The sequence below is a fragment of the Pelodiscus sinensis genome, chromosome 14, assembly GCF_049634645.1.
Source record: "Pelodiscus sinensis isolate JC-2024 chromosome 14, ASM4963464v1, whole genome shotgun sequence".
In the NCBI taxonomy this organism is placed as follows: Eukaryota; Metazoa; Chordata; order Testudines; family Trionychidae; genus Pelodiscus; species Pelodiscus sinensis.
This window is the reverse complement of record NC_134724.1, coordinates 13,920,854-13,937,050: the sequence shown is the minus strand read 5'-3', so window position 1 is coordinate 13,937,050 and position 16,197 is coordinate 13,920,854. Positions and strand designations below refer to the sequence as shown.

The 16,197-nt window shown below is 44.9% G+C and overlaps 1 protein-coding gene across 12 annotated transcripts in view; it reads right to left on the bottom strand.

The window, feature by feature from the left end:
• Window positions 1–585: 585 nt before the first annotated feature.
• AKAP13 (A-kinase anchoring protein 13) overlaps window positions 586–16,197 on the bottom strand; it is a 374,025-nt gene continuing 358,413 nt past the window's right edge. For 11 of the 12 annotated variants that reach the window (XM_075897023.1, XM_075897028.1, XM_075897026.1 and 8 more), the window contains 7 exons: window positions 15,567–15,731; window positions 13,026–13,096; window positions 12,448–12,492; window positions 11,050–11,100; window positions 10,142–10,591; window positions 7,283–7,586; window positions 586–6,264 (listed from right to left, as the gene is read on the bottom strand). In XM_075897023.1, coding sequence (XP_075753138.1) covers window positions 6,215–6,264; window positions 7,283–7,586; window positions 10,142–10,591; window positions 11,050–11,100; window positions 12,448–12,492; window positions 13,026–13,096; window positions 15,567–15,731 — 1,136 coding nt within the window. In that variant the 3' untranslated portion in view covers window positions 586–6,214. The remainder of the gene's footprint in view (window positions 6,265–7,282; window positions 7,587–10,141; window positions 10,592–11,049; window positions 11,101–12,447; window positions 12,493–13,025; window positions 13,097–15,566; window positions 15,732–16,197) is intronic. The other variant, XM_075897024.1, reaches the window with a different exon arrangement.

Sequence of the window (16,197 nt, the reverse complement as noted above, 5' to 3'; positions counted from 1 at the left end):
CCGCGCCTGTCCTCCGGGGCGAGATAAGCCCCGTTCGTAACTGCGGAAAGTCGGATCCGCGTAACTTGGGGACTGCCTGTATAGCCAATTGCCTGACTGAATCAGGCCAACGGTCCATCTCATCCTGTCTCTGGGCTGGGCTACCTCACTGTGGGCGATCGATCTACAGCATGCAACTTGCAGCTACATGGATAACGTGAATGGTGCCTTCACTGCAGTGTATTGACTGGTGATGCTTTCCCATTGACTCCCCTTGTGCTTCTTGTTGAGGTGGGAGTACCGGAGTCAATCCTATTGGTGCGGCCTATAGTGAAGACATGCTGTCACGGAGGCCAGCACCAGATGCTATAGCGGAAAGAGCAAGAAGCCTGAAGCAGGCAAAAATGGGGTAATCTGCCTCATACATTAGGTGTCAGCCCAATCAAGACAAATCCTTTTTCTCTAGAAAATTTAAACTTTACAGAGGGGAAAATAAATGTTACCGGTAAGGTCACTTCTATTTCTTCCCCATTCATTCACCTTCATTGCCATAAATCCTGTCAATAAAAGGAAAACTACAGGGATAGCCGTACATCAGACACAGAGTTCAGACTTAAAATCAAATTTATTTAGAGGAAAAATGACTTTACAAGAGGGTGCTGCTGCTAACTAGAAAGGAAGATAAATAAAAGCTTGTTACAAAACCTGATGTTTTCAGGAAACTTACAGAAAAATTGAAGAATTTTACAGTCAATAACCTGCTCACTTTTTACATAATTACAAATTAACAGACAGCAAATGTTTTACCCTCGTTTTAAATTTTATTTTTTAACATTTAACTTTTTTTTATCTTACAGATTCAACATGAAACAATGCAAAGCATTTAAAAAAACCCGAGAACTGGCGGCAGAGGTATTGAGTGTTAACACACACCCTCAACATTCTCTGGATTGCGCTAGTGCATTCCATATTAGTACAAAATAAACGCGAGGCTAAACTTTAACCATAGGCAACTTGAACTGGACATCGATGTTCTGAGTCAGTGTTCATCATCAATAAAGTTAAAAATACATAAGCGTGTGGATGTGTTCGATAGCTGTAGATGCTTAAAAATACATCCAAAGCTTACTGCTGAATGCAAAGCAGCGAACAACATCCTCTTTTCCTTCCAGGCAATGGAAGCAGAATATTTTAGGGTATAGCTTCAATATCGGTGAAGTGCAAGTGCAGGGGAAAGGCAATGAGACCCTAAAAGGTATAGCGATAGTGGTCTTCCGATTACTCAAGAGCATGAGAAGTAAAAGACTAAACCAGTTCAGCTTGCCTATCTTTAAAACTTAGCGTGATCACTGGATAAAAGGACTAATCAAGGATTGCTGCCACTTCTGACAAATGAATGATGAGCACTTCAGGATGATGTATTTCATAGGTTAATTTAAATTATTGTAAGTTACAAACCTGGCCAGCAGGTAGAGTAGTTTCCAGAGTTCTGGTTAACAAGGAATGTTATGCTAAGTTTAAACAGGTCATCAAATCCTTTGTTGCCGCCTTTGACCAGTCTTTCCTTGTCCTGCTCTCCTTAGATATCTAGCTAATCCAGACAACTGCCATAGATTAGGCACCCACCACACTCTCCCTAACCTGATGCCTTCACAGATCTCTAGCATAGTGGACCAGATCAGTAAAAGCTTTGGGGTGTTTTGGGAACACTAAGAAGTTGTGGAGATTACAAGACTCTACAAATACCCGTGAAAGAAAATATAAATCAGTCCCATCTAAATTTAGACCTGTGGTCAGACTTCAAGCGCTATCTGTAGTGAAGAGCTCCGGCCATCGCAACTGAAAGCAAGTGGTCCCCTCCCAGAGACATAGCCAGAAAGGACCATGGTTGTATTGTATAGTAAGTAGCCTAGCATATGCAAATAGCCTCACTGCCCGGCACTCATTGGCTACAGCCATCACTCCTTTTTCCAACTTTCAACCTCCTTTTGCTCTATGAGGACATCAATGGACTGTCACTCTTTACTCAGCATTCTCTCTTTTTGCCAGGGAGGGGATATCAATGCTGATGCTAAGTCTCCGGTTACCCAGGAGCAAGCGAATCCCTCAGGCCCTTACCCCAGCCCGCACTGCTACTCTTGATTTTCCTCTAGCATCACAGGTAAGATGAGTCTTCCAGGCTGGGGAGATGGGCTAGATTTCAGAAGGGACTGACCGAAAGGCTGAGTAACAGATGAATCTCATAAGGAGAGGAAGGTGGAGGACTCTGCGCTTGCTACATTTACAGTGGTAAAATTCATACTTTCTGAACTTTGGGCTAAAAAAATAATAATATGGAAACTTCCTGCCACATCATGACCCCTAAATCTCTTCAAAGACCTCGTACTGAAATATTTTGTAACTTCTAAGCCCCTCCCCAGATTGTATCGGAGATGGGGAGGGGAAACAATTATCAGTCTGATTGTCTCAATATAACCAAAAAGCAGCAAGGAAATGATGAGACGGATTCCATTTAAAGCACTTTTAGGCACTGAACACAGGAAATGATATCCTGAGATAATCACTTAATTTAAAACATGGTGACATCAAATCCCACTCAATCCCTTTGATTCTAGAGAACACTGACTAGATCTGCAGTCTGATCACCTATTGCGTGTGTGACCAGAAGTGAAAGTCATCCTTCACTATGCTGTTCACTAGCGCTCCTTCTACTGTGCAGTAAGTGACCATGCCAAGGCCTGCCAGAGGCGTAAGATGGGACACTCCCACCAATGATGACTAGCAAAGGCAGCACATCCACAGCAGCTCCTTGCTAATTCCTCTTCTCCCTGCCTCACAGAATAGAATCAACGCAGTTCCCCCCAAACCTGGCTGTCCTGCACAGCAGAAGCACAATGCTTAGCAGGTGACTTCTGATAGGACCCATACCCCAGAAATCCAGTGGGATGTCAGGTTCTCTCTAAGAAATAAAGTGCACTCTACAAACAGCGTTAGATGCCACACATGGAAGTGAAACCAACATCATTCATTCATGAAGACCAGGAAAGGAAAAAAAAATGGTGTCACAAAACTTAAGACAAGTAACAGACCCACTTAACACTATCCCTGGGATTATGCACCCTCTGGGTAATACTAGATAATCTGCATATCTGAGAGTGGGAGTCCATCTCTAGGGTTCAATTCCAACCTTTCAAGGAAAACTGAGCAAAATGGCTACAAAAATAAACCTTCCATTTCCTAAAATGAAAGAAAATGGAGGAAAGAAGAGGATGGGACTATAGGGTTCAATCTAAAATAATCAAATCAGGCAGCAGTTTACATCCACCAATGAGAAAGGGTTTCTGTTCACCACAAAACCAACACAAACCATTTTGGTAAGTGATGCCCTTGGCAAGGGACAACTGGGAACATGGGCAGCTAGTTGCTTGGTGCAATACAGTCTAGCTTAGCCAGTGTATTGAATGCAGTTCTATTTACAGTAGAGTTAGAGAAGACCAGTTCAGCCAATGTTTCATCCCCACTGCCCTCAGCAGATGTGCCTTGATTCACATGAGCTATTTTGTAAGTTCATGAAGTGCTGATTCTGGGGACAGGAGATGTATCACTTGAGCAGAAGAAAGGACTCATGTGGGAAAACGCTCCTACAAGCTAAATGGGATCCTTCAAAAATACTAGTGGGGAAAGACTGTCGCCATGCCATATACTGGATTGGTTTCACACGCAGGCAACGATCAGGGCTAACTGTGGCTCTTTTTTCCTATTTCTTAGTAGGAACGAATGCTGACTGAAGTCAATGGAAAGATGTACATTGATTTTAGAGGGCAGGGAATCTGGTCCTTGCATCAAGGGCAAAATTTACTTTGCCCCAAAAAGGGGTGGGAATACACAACACAAATCTATTTAAACAAGGAAACAAAAGGCCAGCAAGGCTCCTGAGTGAAACCACTGCTTCTCTTCCTGATTTTTTTTTATCTGGCCTGGAGATAACTTTGCCTCAAAGATAGATGGAATTCCTTGTATTTTTCCGATTTTCAAGCAGGACACAGGCTGCCATGCAGCACTGAACACACCCTGGTTTTGTACGAAGCCACGACAAAATAAAACTGTTGGGCTATCAAGCTCATCTTTAAAAAAAAAAGATACAAATAAAAAAATAAAACAAAATAATTTTTTAAACCAGACCTCTTTCAAATAAACAGAAAGATAAATATTCTGCAAGCCCAGCTTGCAACAAACAAGCACCAGATACTATTTTAAAAACAAAACAAAAATATAACCTCAGAATGCAGCTTACTTGTTTTTGTTTTGTTTTTGAGTATGAATTGTTTAGAGAGCTTCAAAAGCAAGCAGGCTATTCAGGAATCCCCCGCTGATTGAGACAGAGCGATCTAAGCACCCATATTGCCGTCATTGCTACTGCTGCTCATTATTAAAAATGTTAGCACTAATTCTGAAATCTACTGCATGGAACTAGCTCGTGGAGGGATACAAAGCAAATAAGAATCAAAACATAGTGCAAAAAAATTCTAAAAAAGGAGTATCTGAGGGAAAAGAAATGAATATGACAGCTTGAAACAGCTCAAGGGACTGAAGTGGAGAGTCTCATGACATTTACACATCAGCTTACAGGCAAATCTCCTGAGGTGTGTGGAAAGACCAATGAATTCAGAAACACTGCAGCTCTGCACAACTATCACCCTTGCTCTTCACACTTTACCACCATACTTAGCAGGTGTATAACATGCCGCACTGGGGCACAACCGCTAATTCTCACAGGGAACTAAGACGACTGCGACTTTCCAGATGGAGAAACGGAGACGGAGAGGCACGCAGTGAACCCATGAGGGTACGGAGACCAGGACTCTGGAACTCCTGACCTGCAATACAACGATCAGCCCACTAGGACACACAGCAATGTACAGGCATAAATACTGGACTCTATGTTCCTTCCAGTTCATCTGCTCACACAAGTTATTCCCCTCCTCAGGTTACAAACCCTCTGCCATCTTGTCTGAGAGCTCTGGGATTTTCTATGACATTGCTTCGGGTTAGGAATGAGCTACAGGAGCTGATGGAATCTGGAGAAACAGAAGCCCAGTGATCATGCAAATGACATGGCTAAAAAACACCAGGGAAAGAAAATGACAGGAAGTGGATTAAAAAACTTGACCCCCAAATGGAAGGTTCTCAAATGTTCTTAGGATGGGTCAGTGAATTTGTAACAAAACAGTGTTCATCCCAAATGACGTTGTGCTGGAGAAATGTAACGTGACAAAGAAAGGCTTGCTCAGAAAGAGGAGGGAATAAGCAGTAACCCATAGACACACTGAAAATGAGATGTCACTTTAACACAGTCTGTCCTGGCTCCCTGGGATTACTTCTCAAGTACTTTTCTCCTTGTGGAACATGTTTTTAACACAAAGACTTTATGGTTAGTGCTGGAAACCGATTAAGTTTTAATTTCTTTGCCCTACAGAAATCCTTGATAAATTCAGATTGATTTTTTTTTTTAACACTGCCTAGTGTTTGGTACCTTTCTGAAACAAAGCATGTACCATACAATGTGACTGAAAGGGGCATATAGGCCAATAAAGATACACTCTGAGCATTAAGGCCAAGATATTTAATATCTACAGGCTCCCTGAAAGTTATCAGGTATCCTTGGGCAGAGCTAAACTAACCCAGACTATATAGACTGTAAGCATATCCCAGTGGATACATAAACCGTAGAGTTGTCTATTTATATATGCCAGTGTGTATGCACCATTTGCAGAGTCCTGGCTTTTTTCTAAATGCTTGGTTTTGGTTGTATCCCCCCGAAAAGGAGAATCTAGAGGCACAGACCCCATGGGCCATATTTGCTCATCCTTTGGCAGTATGAAGAGATCGGGAACATCTATTCCTACTTTAAACCAAGATTTGCACCCGGAGTGGGTTCTTTTTGCAATGTGGTCAGCCTCTGCAGCCAGAACGGATGCAAAACGAAAGGACAGAGCCCCTTTCCTACCCCATGCAGCCTTTACTAATGTTTTATTGAATAGATTGCCGGTCGGGTGCAGAAGCCAGGAGTGCGCCACAAAGTGTGGGAGGGAAGGGTTCCACTGTACAAAGGCTGGAAGAATCACTGTGCAGAGGGAGAGTTGCTTGTGTGCTGGCCCCATCAGATGCCTGTACAGTTTCTAACACAGTACAGCGAGGGCGGAGGCTTTCTCCCCGCCGAATTAAGAGCAGCCTTTCAGCAGAAGATCTCTTCGCCCTCTGGTGGTGCTTCTGATGAATGAGCATCTGGGAAAGGAAAGACAGCCATAAATCACCACCAGAAGGAACAGGCAAGGAAAGGGCCTATTAAAACAACCACTGCCCTACCACTCGCTCTCTCATTCCCAAAGCACCCTACAACCTGTCTGGGTGGCTGACATTTAAAATACACCTTTTAGTTGCTAGACCCATCAATCCCAGGCACTTGCACCTGGCAAGCAGCAAAAGTCCTGTGAGTAGCCCCCAACAGCCTTTCATCCAGTAGTGCTGGGTTCCAATTGGCCCTGGGTCACAAGTACCGATAGCTTTGAGGCTCAAAAGCAACTCTCCACTTGAGATAAATCTCTGGTGGAATCTACTGTATCCCTTCATGCTGGCAGGTCAGGAGGGAGGTGCAGCAGCTCCAAAGGGGAGGAGAGGCCACCAGACTAGCCATGGTGAACAGGTCAGGAATGAGGTGCCCTGACAGAATATGGGGGGAAGGCTGAGGAGAAAAGACTTTAATAGCCGAGGACGCTGCAGGTGAAGAGCTCAATGGCACACGTCTGGAAAGTTGTCCTAAGACCTAGCCCTGGCTCTAGGTAGTTTTTATCAGCATCTCCCTCGCATAAATATGGACACTGCATGGATGAAGTGGGGAAAAAAAAGGGAGAGCTATGAAGCCATCCAGGGTAAGCTGGGAGAAAGGAAGGAAAAAGAGCACTGGGTACCCCCTTGACATCTGCTGACAGGATGCAACCCATGAGGCTGGGGATCAGTGTAGTCACCATGGCTGCAGACATGGTGTTCCCATGAGAGCAGCAGCAATGTCTCACGGGGAGGAAGGAATCAGAGAACATCATCACGTCTGGTCTCTGCATGCATGGGCAATGAATGGGACCCCCTCCCACACATGCAAACTCACTTTCTGCTGGAAATTCCACTCACCACCTCTTTCTCTCCACTGCGTGCTCAGATATAATCTGCTCCTTGGCTCCCCAAGGTTAAACAGCCCTAGAGAGCTGCTAACCCCTAAACATCTTCTTTGGCCTCATCAGATACTCACCAGCAGGTTGGGAGCGCTGTCCTTTGCCCTTTTTCTTCTTTTCCTTCTTCTCCTTTGGTTTGGCTAAACTGAAGAGGCGGGCGGGCTGTTGTCCCTCGGCCGCCTTGTTAGTCTGGTTCGTTGTGCTAAGCAAGTGGAAAGTGCCCTTTTCTTTGTGTGTCCTTGAGAGACTGTTCCTTTTGGGTGACACAGACAATCCTGCATCTAAGTGCCCCTGTTTGGAAAGGGAAAAACTGTGCTGCTTGGAGTCCTCAGCCGTGGGCAGGGAGGGAATCCGCACCGTTTTATCTGGGAGATTTGAAGCCTGCAAAGAGGTGAACACAAGTGTTTTACTGGCAGAAGCAGGCAAGGATCGCAATCAGAGACAGGGTGATCTTAACGCAACCACTGCGAGAGATGGCCTGCAGGACAACAGGCTACCTATAACCACCACCCAACTGTCATCTCCCAGTTACATGAGCATTTTCTCCTAACAGAAGCTGATCACAGACAGCCCTCTCTGTCCAACAGGAAAGAGACAAAGATTTTAAACATGAATCCTCCCTAATGATGTTAAATATCAACTAACTAACTAATCGAATAATTGATGCATTTTGCATCAACTATTCGATTAGTCGATAGGGCGATTCCGCCTTTCAAGTGTACAACAGCTTTAGGGCTGTTGGTACACTTCAAAGGAAAAAGTGCCGTGTGCAGCCTGGGATCAGCTGGGAACCCCAGCTGATCCCGAGCTCCACGTAGTTCTGCTGCTTTGAAATGCCGCATGCAGCTTGGGGATACCCTAGCTGGTCCTGAGCTGCACGTGGTGTTTCAAAGCGGCAGTGCTGAGTGGAGCTCGGGGTCTGGTCCCAGGTTCCGTGCAGTGCTGCCACTTTGAAGTACTTCCTCCACTTCTCCCCCAAGGGGAGGGGGAGCGACTAGTCCTTCACATCCCTAATCCTCCCACTTCTGCCTAGATACAGATGGGGGCACAACCTCCATTGTGGAAGTCCTTTTTAAAAAGCTAGGAAACCCAGGGACCCAGCTGCAGAAGGTGCCAGAAGCTATGAGAGCCTCCTAGGGAAGAAAATGTTGTTGGGTGTACACAGTGATGCATGGCCACAAGTGGAAACTTCCTAAGTAGAAAGGACAAGGTAAAATATTGTTCTGCTTTTCTAATGCAACATAACACAATGTATGTAAAGGGGAGAAGGGTTAAGACATGAATTCCAGTCCTTACAAATGCCATCAAATGTCTCTAATAATAGCTCTGACATCTTTGGTATGATTCCTGCCTCCTTGCTACCTTTTGATGACCCTGGCATCTTGTTGGTCTTCAGCACTATTGTCTCATAGGTGTTCCTACAGCACCCCCTGCCAGATTCTCTTAGCTTCATGAAAGTAACCTGGATCGGCACGATAATGTACACAACTTCCTGGCAGAACGTGGCATGCTGATCTGCTCTCAAATAAATCCCAATCAGAGGGCCTGGCTCATGATACAGAGATGTATGAAGAAACATCATTCCCTGGGCTGCTCAGGAAATAGGGTGCAGCAAATATTCTTCTGATGATCTGCAATTCAGCATTTAGTGCTTGAGAGACATGACTGGTCTATTAAGTCACGTGGCACAGTTTCCATTCCCTGAATGCATGACACTGCTTCTGCTTCATCCCAAAACAAATTACCTTTTTGTTACGGAATTAATTCTGCGTCTTAATTAAATACCTGCTCCAGGCATGAAATCAGATTTCTGCACGTCTGTATGAACTAGGCCATTCTTCCCTTACCCAATCTCCTGCTAATGACTTAGTTCCCTTCTTGTATGCTTGGCAGCAGAACAACTTCAAAGGGAAACCAAACCCCAGGTCACTATAAAGTGTTGGCAGTCCCTGCACGGTCTGCTCTTCGCCCATCGGCACAGATCTATGGCGAGCGCCTCTGCTCTGTTCCCACCCTCGCTTGCTGTGTTGTACCTACACACTAGACTGGGAGATCCTGACAGCAGGGACCGTGTAAAGCTAGTTGTTTGTTAGGCGCCTTATTTTTTCCAGGAATTGAAATTAGACAGGCTGTTCCATTCTCTAGGGGTGGCGGGGTAGGAAACAATTCAACTGGCATCATTTATGGGGGGGAGGTATAGAGAAATCACGCTTTTAGGGGCTAGGTCATACATATACATACTAAATAGCAAGGCCTAGCTGTCTAGTTGCAAGGTTTGTACTGGGAGATCTGTTCAGCACCAAACCTGTCACCCCCAAGCTGCTTCTGTGACTGCTGAGAGGTGGGGTCTGCCCAGCAGTGTGTCCCAAATGAATGGGCTGACTGCCTGAGGAACACATCTGTGCTTGCCTGTATGTTTTGAACAAGTGAACAAAAAAGGCGTGAAAAGGCCAAAGGGAAATGCACCAGTGATTTTCCCACCACGTCTCTGTAGCTGCTCTTCCCTGCCATTTGCTGTCAAGCCACTGAGGAACGTCTCAAAACAAGTTGGCAAAACACATATGCATTCACAGGTGAGCCCCACTGGAAAGACAAAAGACTCACTATGACTTCACAGAACCCTCAGCACCTGCTAGGAATCTTGATTCCTCAACACTCTGAAGAGCACCTTTGGCCAGACATCTCGCCTGCCGCCTTCCAAGACACAACAGGCAAAACACAGCCCCAAACATCAGGTACAAGAAGAGGTGCCACTGTTAGGTGTCAGGCTCCACGTATGAGTCACAGCTTCTTGATTTCACATCTAGTCTGACCTCCTGCATCCCAAATGGGCCACAGAACCTCCCCTGCTAATTCCAATATGCAGCCAATGGATTGTGACCGAAGTAGATCATCTCAGCCTGGCCTGAGAACTCAACAGGGAGCAGAGTGATTACCTGACGGAGGTCAGGCTCCATCTGCACTGGGGGTAATCGCTCCACTTCTCTCTTGAATTGCTCCTTCTCCTTCTCTAGTTGTTTCTGTGCTGTGCGGAGTCGCTCCAGATCCAGCTGGTAGGCTTCCTTCTTCAGCTTCAACTCCTCTCTCCCCTTCTCCAGCTCCTGGTGCCCCTTCTGTGCCTGCTCCTCTCGCTGGCCCAGCCCTGTCTCTCGCTCAGTCAGCTCCTTCTCTCGTGCCTCCCACTCCTTCTCTCTCCTCCGCTTCTCCTCCTGGTGCTGGGCCTGCTGCTTCTGCAGGTTGGCCAGCTCCTGGCGCTGCTTCTCCAGGCTCCGCTGCTTCTCCTGTTCGATCAAAGAGTTTGGCCTGGAGGAGCTCCGCATCAGTGCTCTCTCGCTTAGCATCACCTTCTGATCCTCAATATAGGTGTCCTGCTGCAACACGACAGCCTGAGAGGAGAGGCAAGGACAAAGTCAGCGCAGAACTCCCCTTCACTGAATGCATACACATGCAGTAACTCTAACGTCACAAGGCAGCTTGCTATTGTAGTAAGGGGGGAGCGAGGGCTTCACTAATCGCTGTTAACCCTTCTCTGAGACCAGAACCTTAAAACATTGATTGATTTGCCCTGAGGAATTAGAGGATCCAGTAAGACTGCTTGATGTGAGGTACTTACTGGTAAGACACACAGCAGGCCTGCCTTGCAGAGCACTCTCAGCCCCCTGCTGGCCTGGGCAGCAAGAGACCAGGAGACAGTGCTCCCACATTTGAGCCTAAGGAATGGCAATACAAAAGGGAAGGGATGGGGCAGAAATGCTGACCTCCATACAGGTCGACATGCTGAGGGGACTGGCTGCTCAGGGAAGCAGCACGTCAAAGCGGGGCACCACGCTTCAGACTGACCTACCTGCAAAGTGCTGAGTAGGCTGTGGAGATAGGTAATGCTTTCGAGAACCTGCTGAAAGGAAACAAAAGCACAAGAGCATTCCCGTTATACCTCATCTTACAGTCTGACCACAGGCAACGCCCTTTCCTTCTCCATTCTAAGTCCTGCAATGAGGCTTACAAAGCCATACTGTTTTATTGAAAGCCACACAAACATCCTTCTCCTTGCCCCCCAGCCTTGCCATGCTCTCTTCTCTGTAATTACTTACCCCAAACAGACGTACTACTCACAGGTATCTACTTATCCATTTATCTCAGAGACATCTCAGATAATCTCACCCAGCCTCCCTCAGCAATCATGCCACTGCCAATCTTTGAAAGAAGCTGACCGTGGCTTTTTCTTGGCGCGTATTCTCATGACACCGTGCGTGCAGAGAATCATTGGGGTTGTTTATACCTCACAGGAATTTGCAGGTTGTTCTGTTAAATTAGTTCTTGCTGTCCCAGCTGGTGGAAGAACTAACGACATTAAGAGAATGGCTACTGGGAGGGAAAGGAACTGGCATAAGCCAGTTTTCAAATGTTTTCAAATTTGCAAGGATATAACTATTAGGGTAAAAATCACAAAAAGGTCCAGAGTATGTGTCTGTAGTGCGTGCAGGCACCACTGTTCACAACTACAAATTCCTGCATTCATGGCTCAAGGAGACTGCAAAATGACCACTCACATGCTGCATGAGTGTTATTGGGGGGCCCATTGAAAATACAGTCCTTAAAGACAAGCGCGCCAGTATAATTTACTAGTATATTGCCAACAGAATGCCTGATGCTTTGGGTGACTTCCCATATCTCAAAACATTGGCTAAGTCCTTCTTTGAATCCTGCTGAACACACTGTAATTACTCGTTTAATACAAAAATTCAATTGACAATAACTGCTGTATTTCCAATACTTGTGTAATAAATGTCATTAAGGGGAACCTTTGCTCACTGTGATACTTAGCTGCCATTAAATTTAATTGGGAGTTATGGATGCGTATCAAAGGGAGAATAGAAACCTAATTGCCCCAACTCACTGCACCTGCATATTACAATTATGCTCATTCTATCGCAGATGCATGTTAAATACAGTCATGTGCTCTCTAACTGTAATTAAACCTTGATGACTATAATCAATGTGTATCCTACGGCTGGCAATTAGATGCCAGTCAGCAAATCCTTAGTCTGAGCAGCCAAGCCCAAGTGCACACATAACACAGTGGGTTTAGTTCTCAGTGTACTGTATTTAAGAGACTTGTTACACTTTAACCTCACCCACTGAAAACAAATTGGGTACCTAAACTGAAGGCAAAAAACCCCCAAACCCAAAGCAAACAAACAAAAACCCCCCACACACATGAAGCTGTTGAGATTGTACTTACCTCACTGTTTCTTTTCAACACGTACATTAAATTAGCATTCCCCCCCTGTAAAAAGATCACACGGATTTAATAAAAAAACAAATGAGAAATCACAATAAATGTTTTTCTTGGTAGGCCTAATCATAAACATGCACTCCCATTTCTTTCTTGGAAGGGCAGAACTCTCATAGCTTAGAGTGAGTGAAAAATCATACAATAAAATATTAATTAGTGATCATTCTGTAGTGATTAAATAAATTCATCCACAGTGAGAACGGGTATGAGGTTATGTTTGGCCTTGGTATTTCAATAATGATGCATAATTAGACACATTTTACTGGATTTGCAGACAGATGGCAGATAACCATTGCCACAGAAAAGTTTATTACCCAGCAAAATTGTTTTGAAGAAGGAATCTGCGTTACAGCAAAATGGGTTTGGAGCCTGTGCCCTCATTTTTTCAAGTGGGGTGAATTTTGGCTCGTTATAATATGTCCAGAAGAATATGTCTTTTCATATTTAAAAAAAAGTTACAATTAAAGTGTTAAAAGAGTCACAAGCTAAGAGATGACATTTGACACCACATACAACAATGGTACCTTTTTCAAAATGCTGTCTGATTCCGTTCTCCGAAGATCCTGAGCATCATCGCCTTCATCCTTCTCTCCACCTAAAAGAAACACACCAGTTGGCACAGGACACTTAGCTTTCCAAATTCCTCAGTCATTAGAAACAGTACAATGGGAAGAAAAGACTTTAAAAGTAGATGCACAAAGCTGAGCCATGCTAGTCACATATAAGAGGGGTAGCCGTATTAGTCTGAATCTGCAAAAGCAGCGAGGAGTCCTGTGGCATCTTATAGACTAACCAAAGTGTTGGAGCATACGCTTTCATGGGCAAAGACAAAGTGGGTCTTTGCCCACGAAAGCTTATGCTGCAACACGTCGGTTAGTCTATGAGGTGCCACAGGACTCCTGGCCGCTAGTCACATATGTATGTTTGCTTCCTATTATACCAATAAATATCAGCCATTGCTAAGAGGCAATGGAGAAGAATACAGGTTAGGGACCGGCTTTAGTTTCAAATAGTGTGTTGAACATTTAGCCAGTTGACTTCTGACCCACCTGTTAAAAATCTCTCCGTTCCCATAAACTGTTTCCATGTCAGTAGCATACTTGATCTGGTCTCCAAGACAAGTTGTTTTAGAACACATAATGTGAACGACAACTTTATCAGGTCAGATCTTATTACATCGAGCTACGTTTCAATGCTACCCGTCAACTGGACTCGGAAGACTTAGACCTTCGCAGCGCAGTGTATGTGTGCAAAGAGGTAAGCTGTTTTTTGTGAGCAGTTCATCCACAGCCTCAGGCATTAGAGCCCTGGAATTTTGATCAGGAAACTCGATTTATCTACTAGTATTTTTAATCTCTAGCTGGACAGCTCACACAATGCTTCCAATTGAGTCATACCACATAAAAGAGCCACCTGTGGCTGTGCTTCCCTCGAGCACTTTTCTTTCATTGCTTTCAAGGTGCTTTACCAACACGGTGTAAGCATTCTACCCTGCTTTAAACAGCCTACAGCATTCCATATGCAGTGCAATTGTATCCCCATCCTGGGGTCTGGCTTCCCTGGTAACTCAAACAATACCAAACTCTAAAACACAGCCTACGTCATCTATCCAAGCAGCCTTGCATTCCTTTGCAGGGTCCTAGAACCTGCCACTCTCTTCCATGTAGATAAGTAAAGGATCCTTAACTACTATTTTAGAGATAGGAAAATGAAGTTATGAGACTTACCCAAGGTCATGCAAGGTGTAAGTGGCGGAGTTGAGAACAGAACCTTGGTTTCCAAACATACATGTGATTAGCATGGCACAGCTGTGTGCGTTCACTTCTACAGTCTTCCCTGCCACATGTTATTGTTTCATTAAGGAAAAACTTTCTAACTGTCAGGGTGGTTAAACACTGGAATAAACTGCATAGGGAGGCTGTGGAAACTCCATCATTGGAGATGTTTAAGAGCAGGTTAGACAAACACCAGGCAGGAATGGTCTAGCTGGTGTTTGCTCTTGCCATGAGGGCATGAGACTGGGCTCAATGACCTCTTGAGGTTCCTTCCGCTTCTACAATTCCTGACACCCATTCCTGCACCTTCACAAAGTAGGCCCAACAGCCTCCTCCCAAAACCTCTTCAAGAGCTCTCATTATCTATCTAATTCATGTGAACATCTCTATACAAAAGCCCAGCTGACTAAATGCTGGACTACACATGAATAATCTCACCAGTCCAGCCTGATGCTGTTCAAATTACTGTGGCACTGAAAAGAAAGAAAGTACAACCTAAATAAAACCCCTAGGTTCCCTGAGCCTTTTCCATTGCTAGGACAAGACAGGCTGGGAACTTTGTGACCTTCCAATGACTAAGAAAATCTTACGTTCTTCACACAGCAGGTTGCTTGGAGTGCAGAAGCAGCAAGGCAGGAAAGGAGGCCTGGGAGCCTGGTGCTGAGACATAGACGGCACAGCTTACCCCAGGAGCGGTGAGAGGATAGGAGAGAGTGCATAGGGATGAGTTCTGGGCGGGGACTGGAAATCTCTGGAGCCTGACAGGGAGTTGGGAAGCAGCGAACTGTGCTGCCAACCTAAAGGCTCATTAATTTGGCTTTGGGAGGCTAAATTCACTGTGGGGTTGACATGATCGATTGTATTTGGAGCATGCGTGCGTGGAGAGCATAGGAAGGGAAGGTGGTGTCAGACCCCAGCGAGGACCTCAGTTTGATCTCAGGCTGGGAGATGGTAGTGAAGAGGAGATGAGGAAAGAGGGCTGCATATACTGAAGTGGAAGTGAAAGAAACAAATAAGTGAGGCAAAAGGGTACAAGTCCTTTGTGTGTAAAGAAGGAAGGATGGTTTGATGGGAAAGCACATGACTACAATTCAAAAGAGCTTGCTTCAGGATCCACAGACATTCACTAAACCGAGACAAGTTATTCCACCATTATATTCTGCACCTTCCACAGCTATCAAATGAGTTCAGTGATACTTACTAATGTCACAGGGGACGTGGAAGCTAACCAGGCACAAGGTGTTATTACTACATACACACCTGCAATGCACAATGCACCAAAATACTTACACTTGGATGCATTCATCTGATGACTGTCAAATCCTCCAAAAGTTTCTGCTCTTCTAGGAAGGGAGATGGGGCCAACTCCCCCTTCTTGCTCAGAGTTTGGCAGCAGGTCAGCAGCCACAAGTGCACTCCCTAGATTCCTACTGATCAAGCTTTGCAAATATTCAACTGCGAGGATAGAAAGTCACAGGAAAAAAGATCAATTACAGAACATCCTCAGTATTTACTGATTAGCATGTTTTTGTTTTTTCTAGGTTAGAGATGTTAGGTCACTAACTTTATACACTTTTTGGTACAAAGATTTCATGGGTATATAGGAGGAGGATGATGCAACGAGAGAGGTGCAAAAATATAATGGTAAGTCAGGCCATTAACACACTGAGTTTTACTTGTGCTCTCCATTGTCTCATCCCCTTTCCACCCTTAGTAAATATCCTTGGTGTAATCTTGCACAAAGGCAGGTGTTCTAAATTCAGCCTGTTGTGCAATGTACCAAGGGAAAATGGGCCACATTAATTTGTGGTTTTTCCAAAAGACTACAGACCCATCAACGCTTGCTGTGTGCGCAAACCTGGCTGTCATTTCCATTATGTAGCAGGAGGGAAGTCTAACCAAAGAGAGCATGACCCGTGTT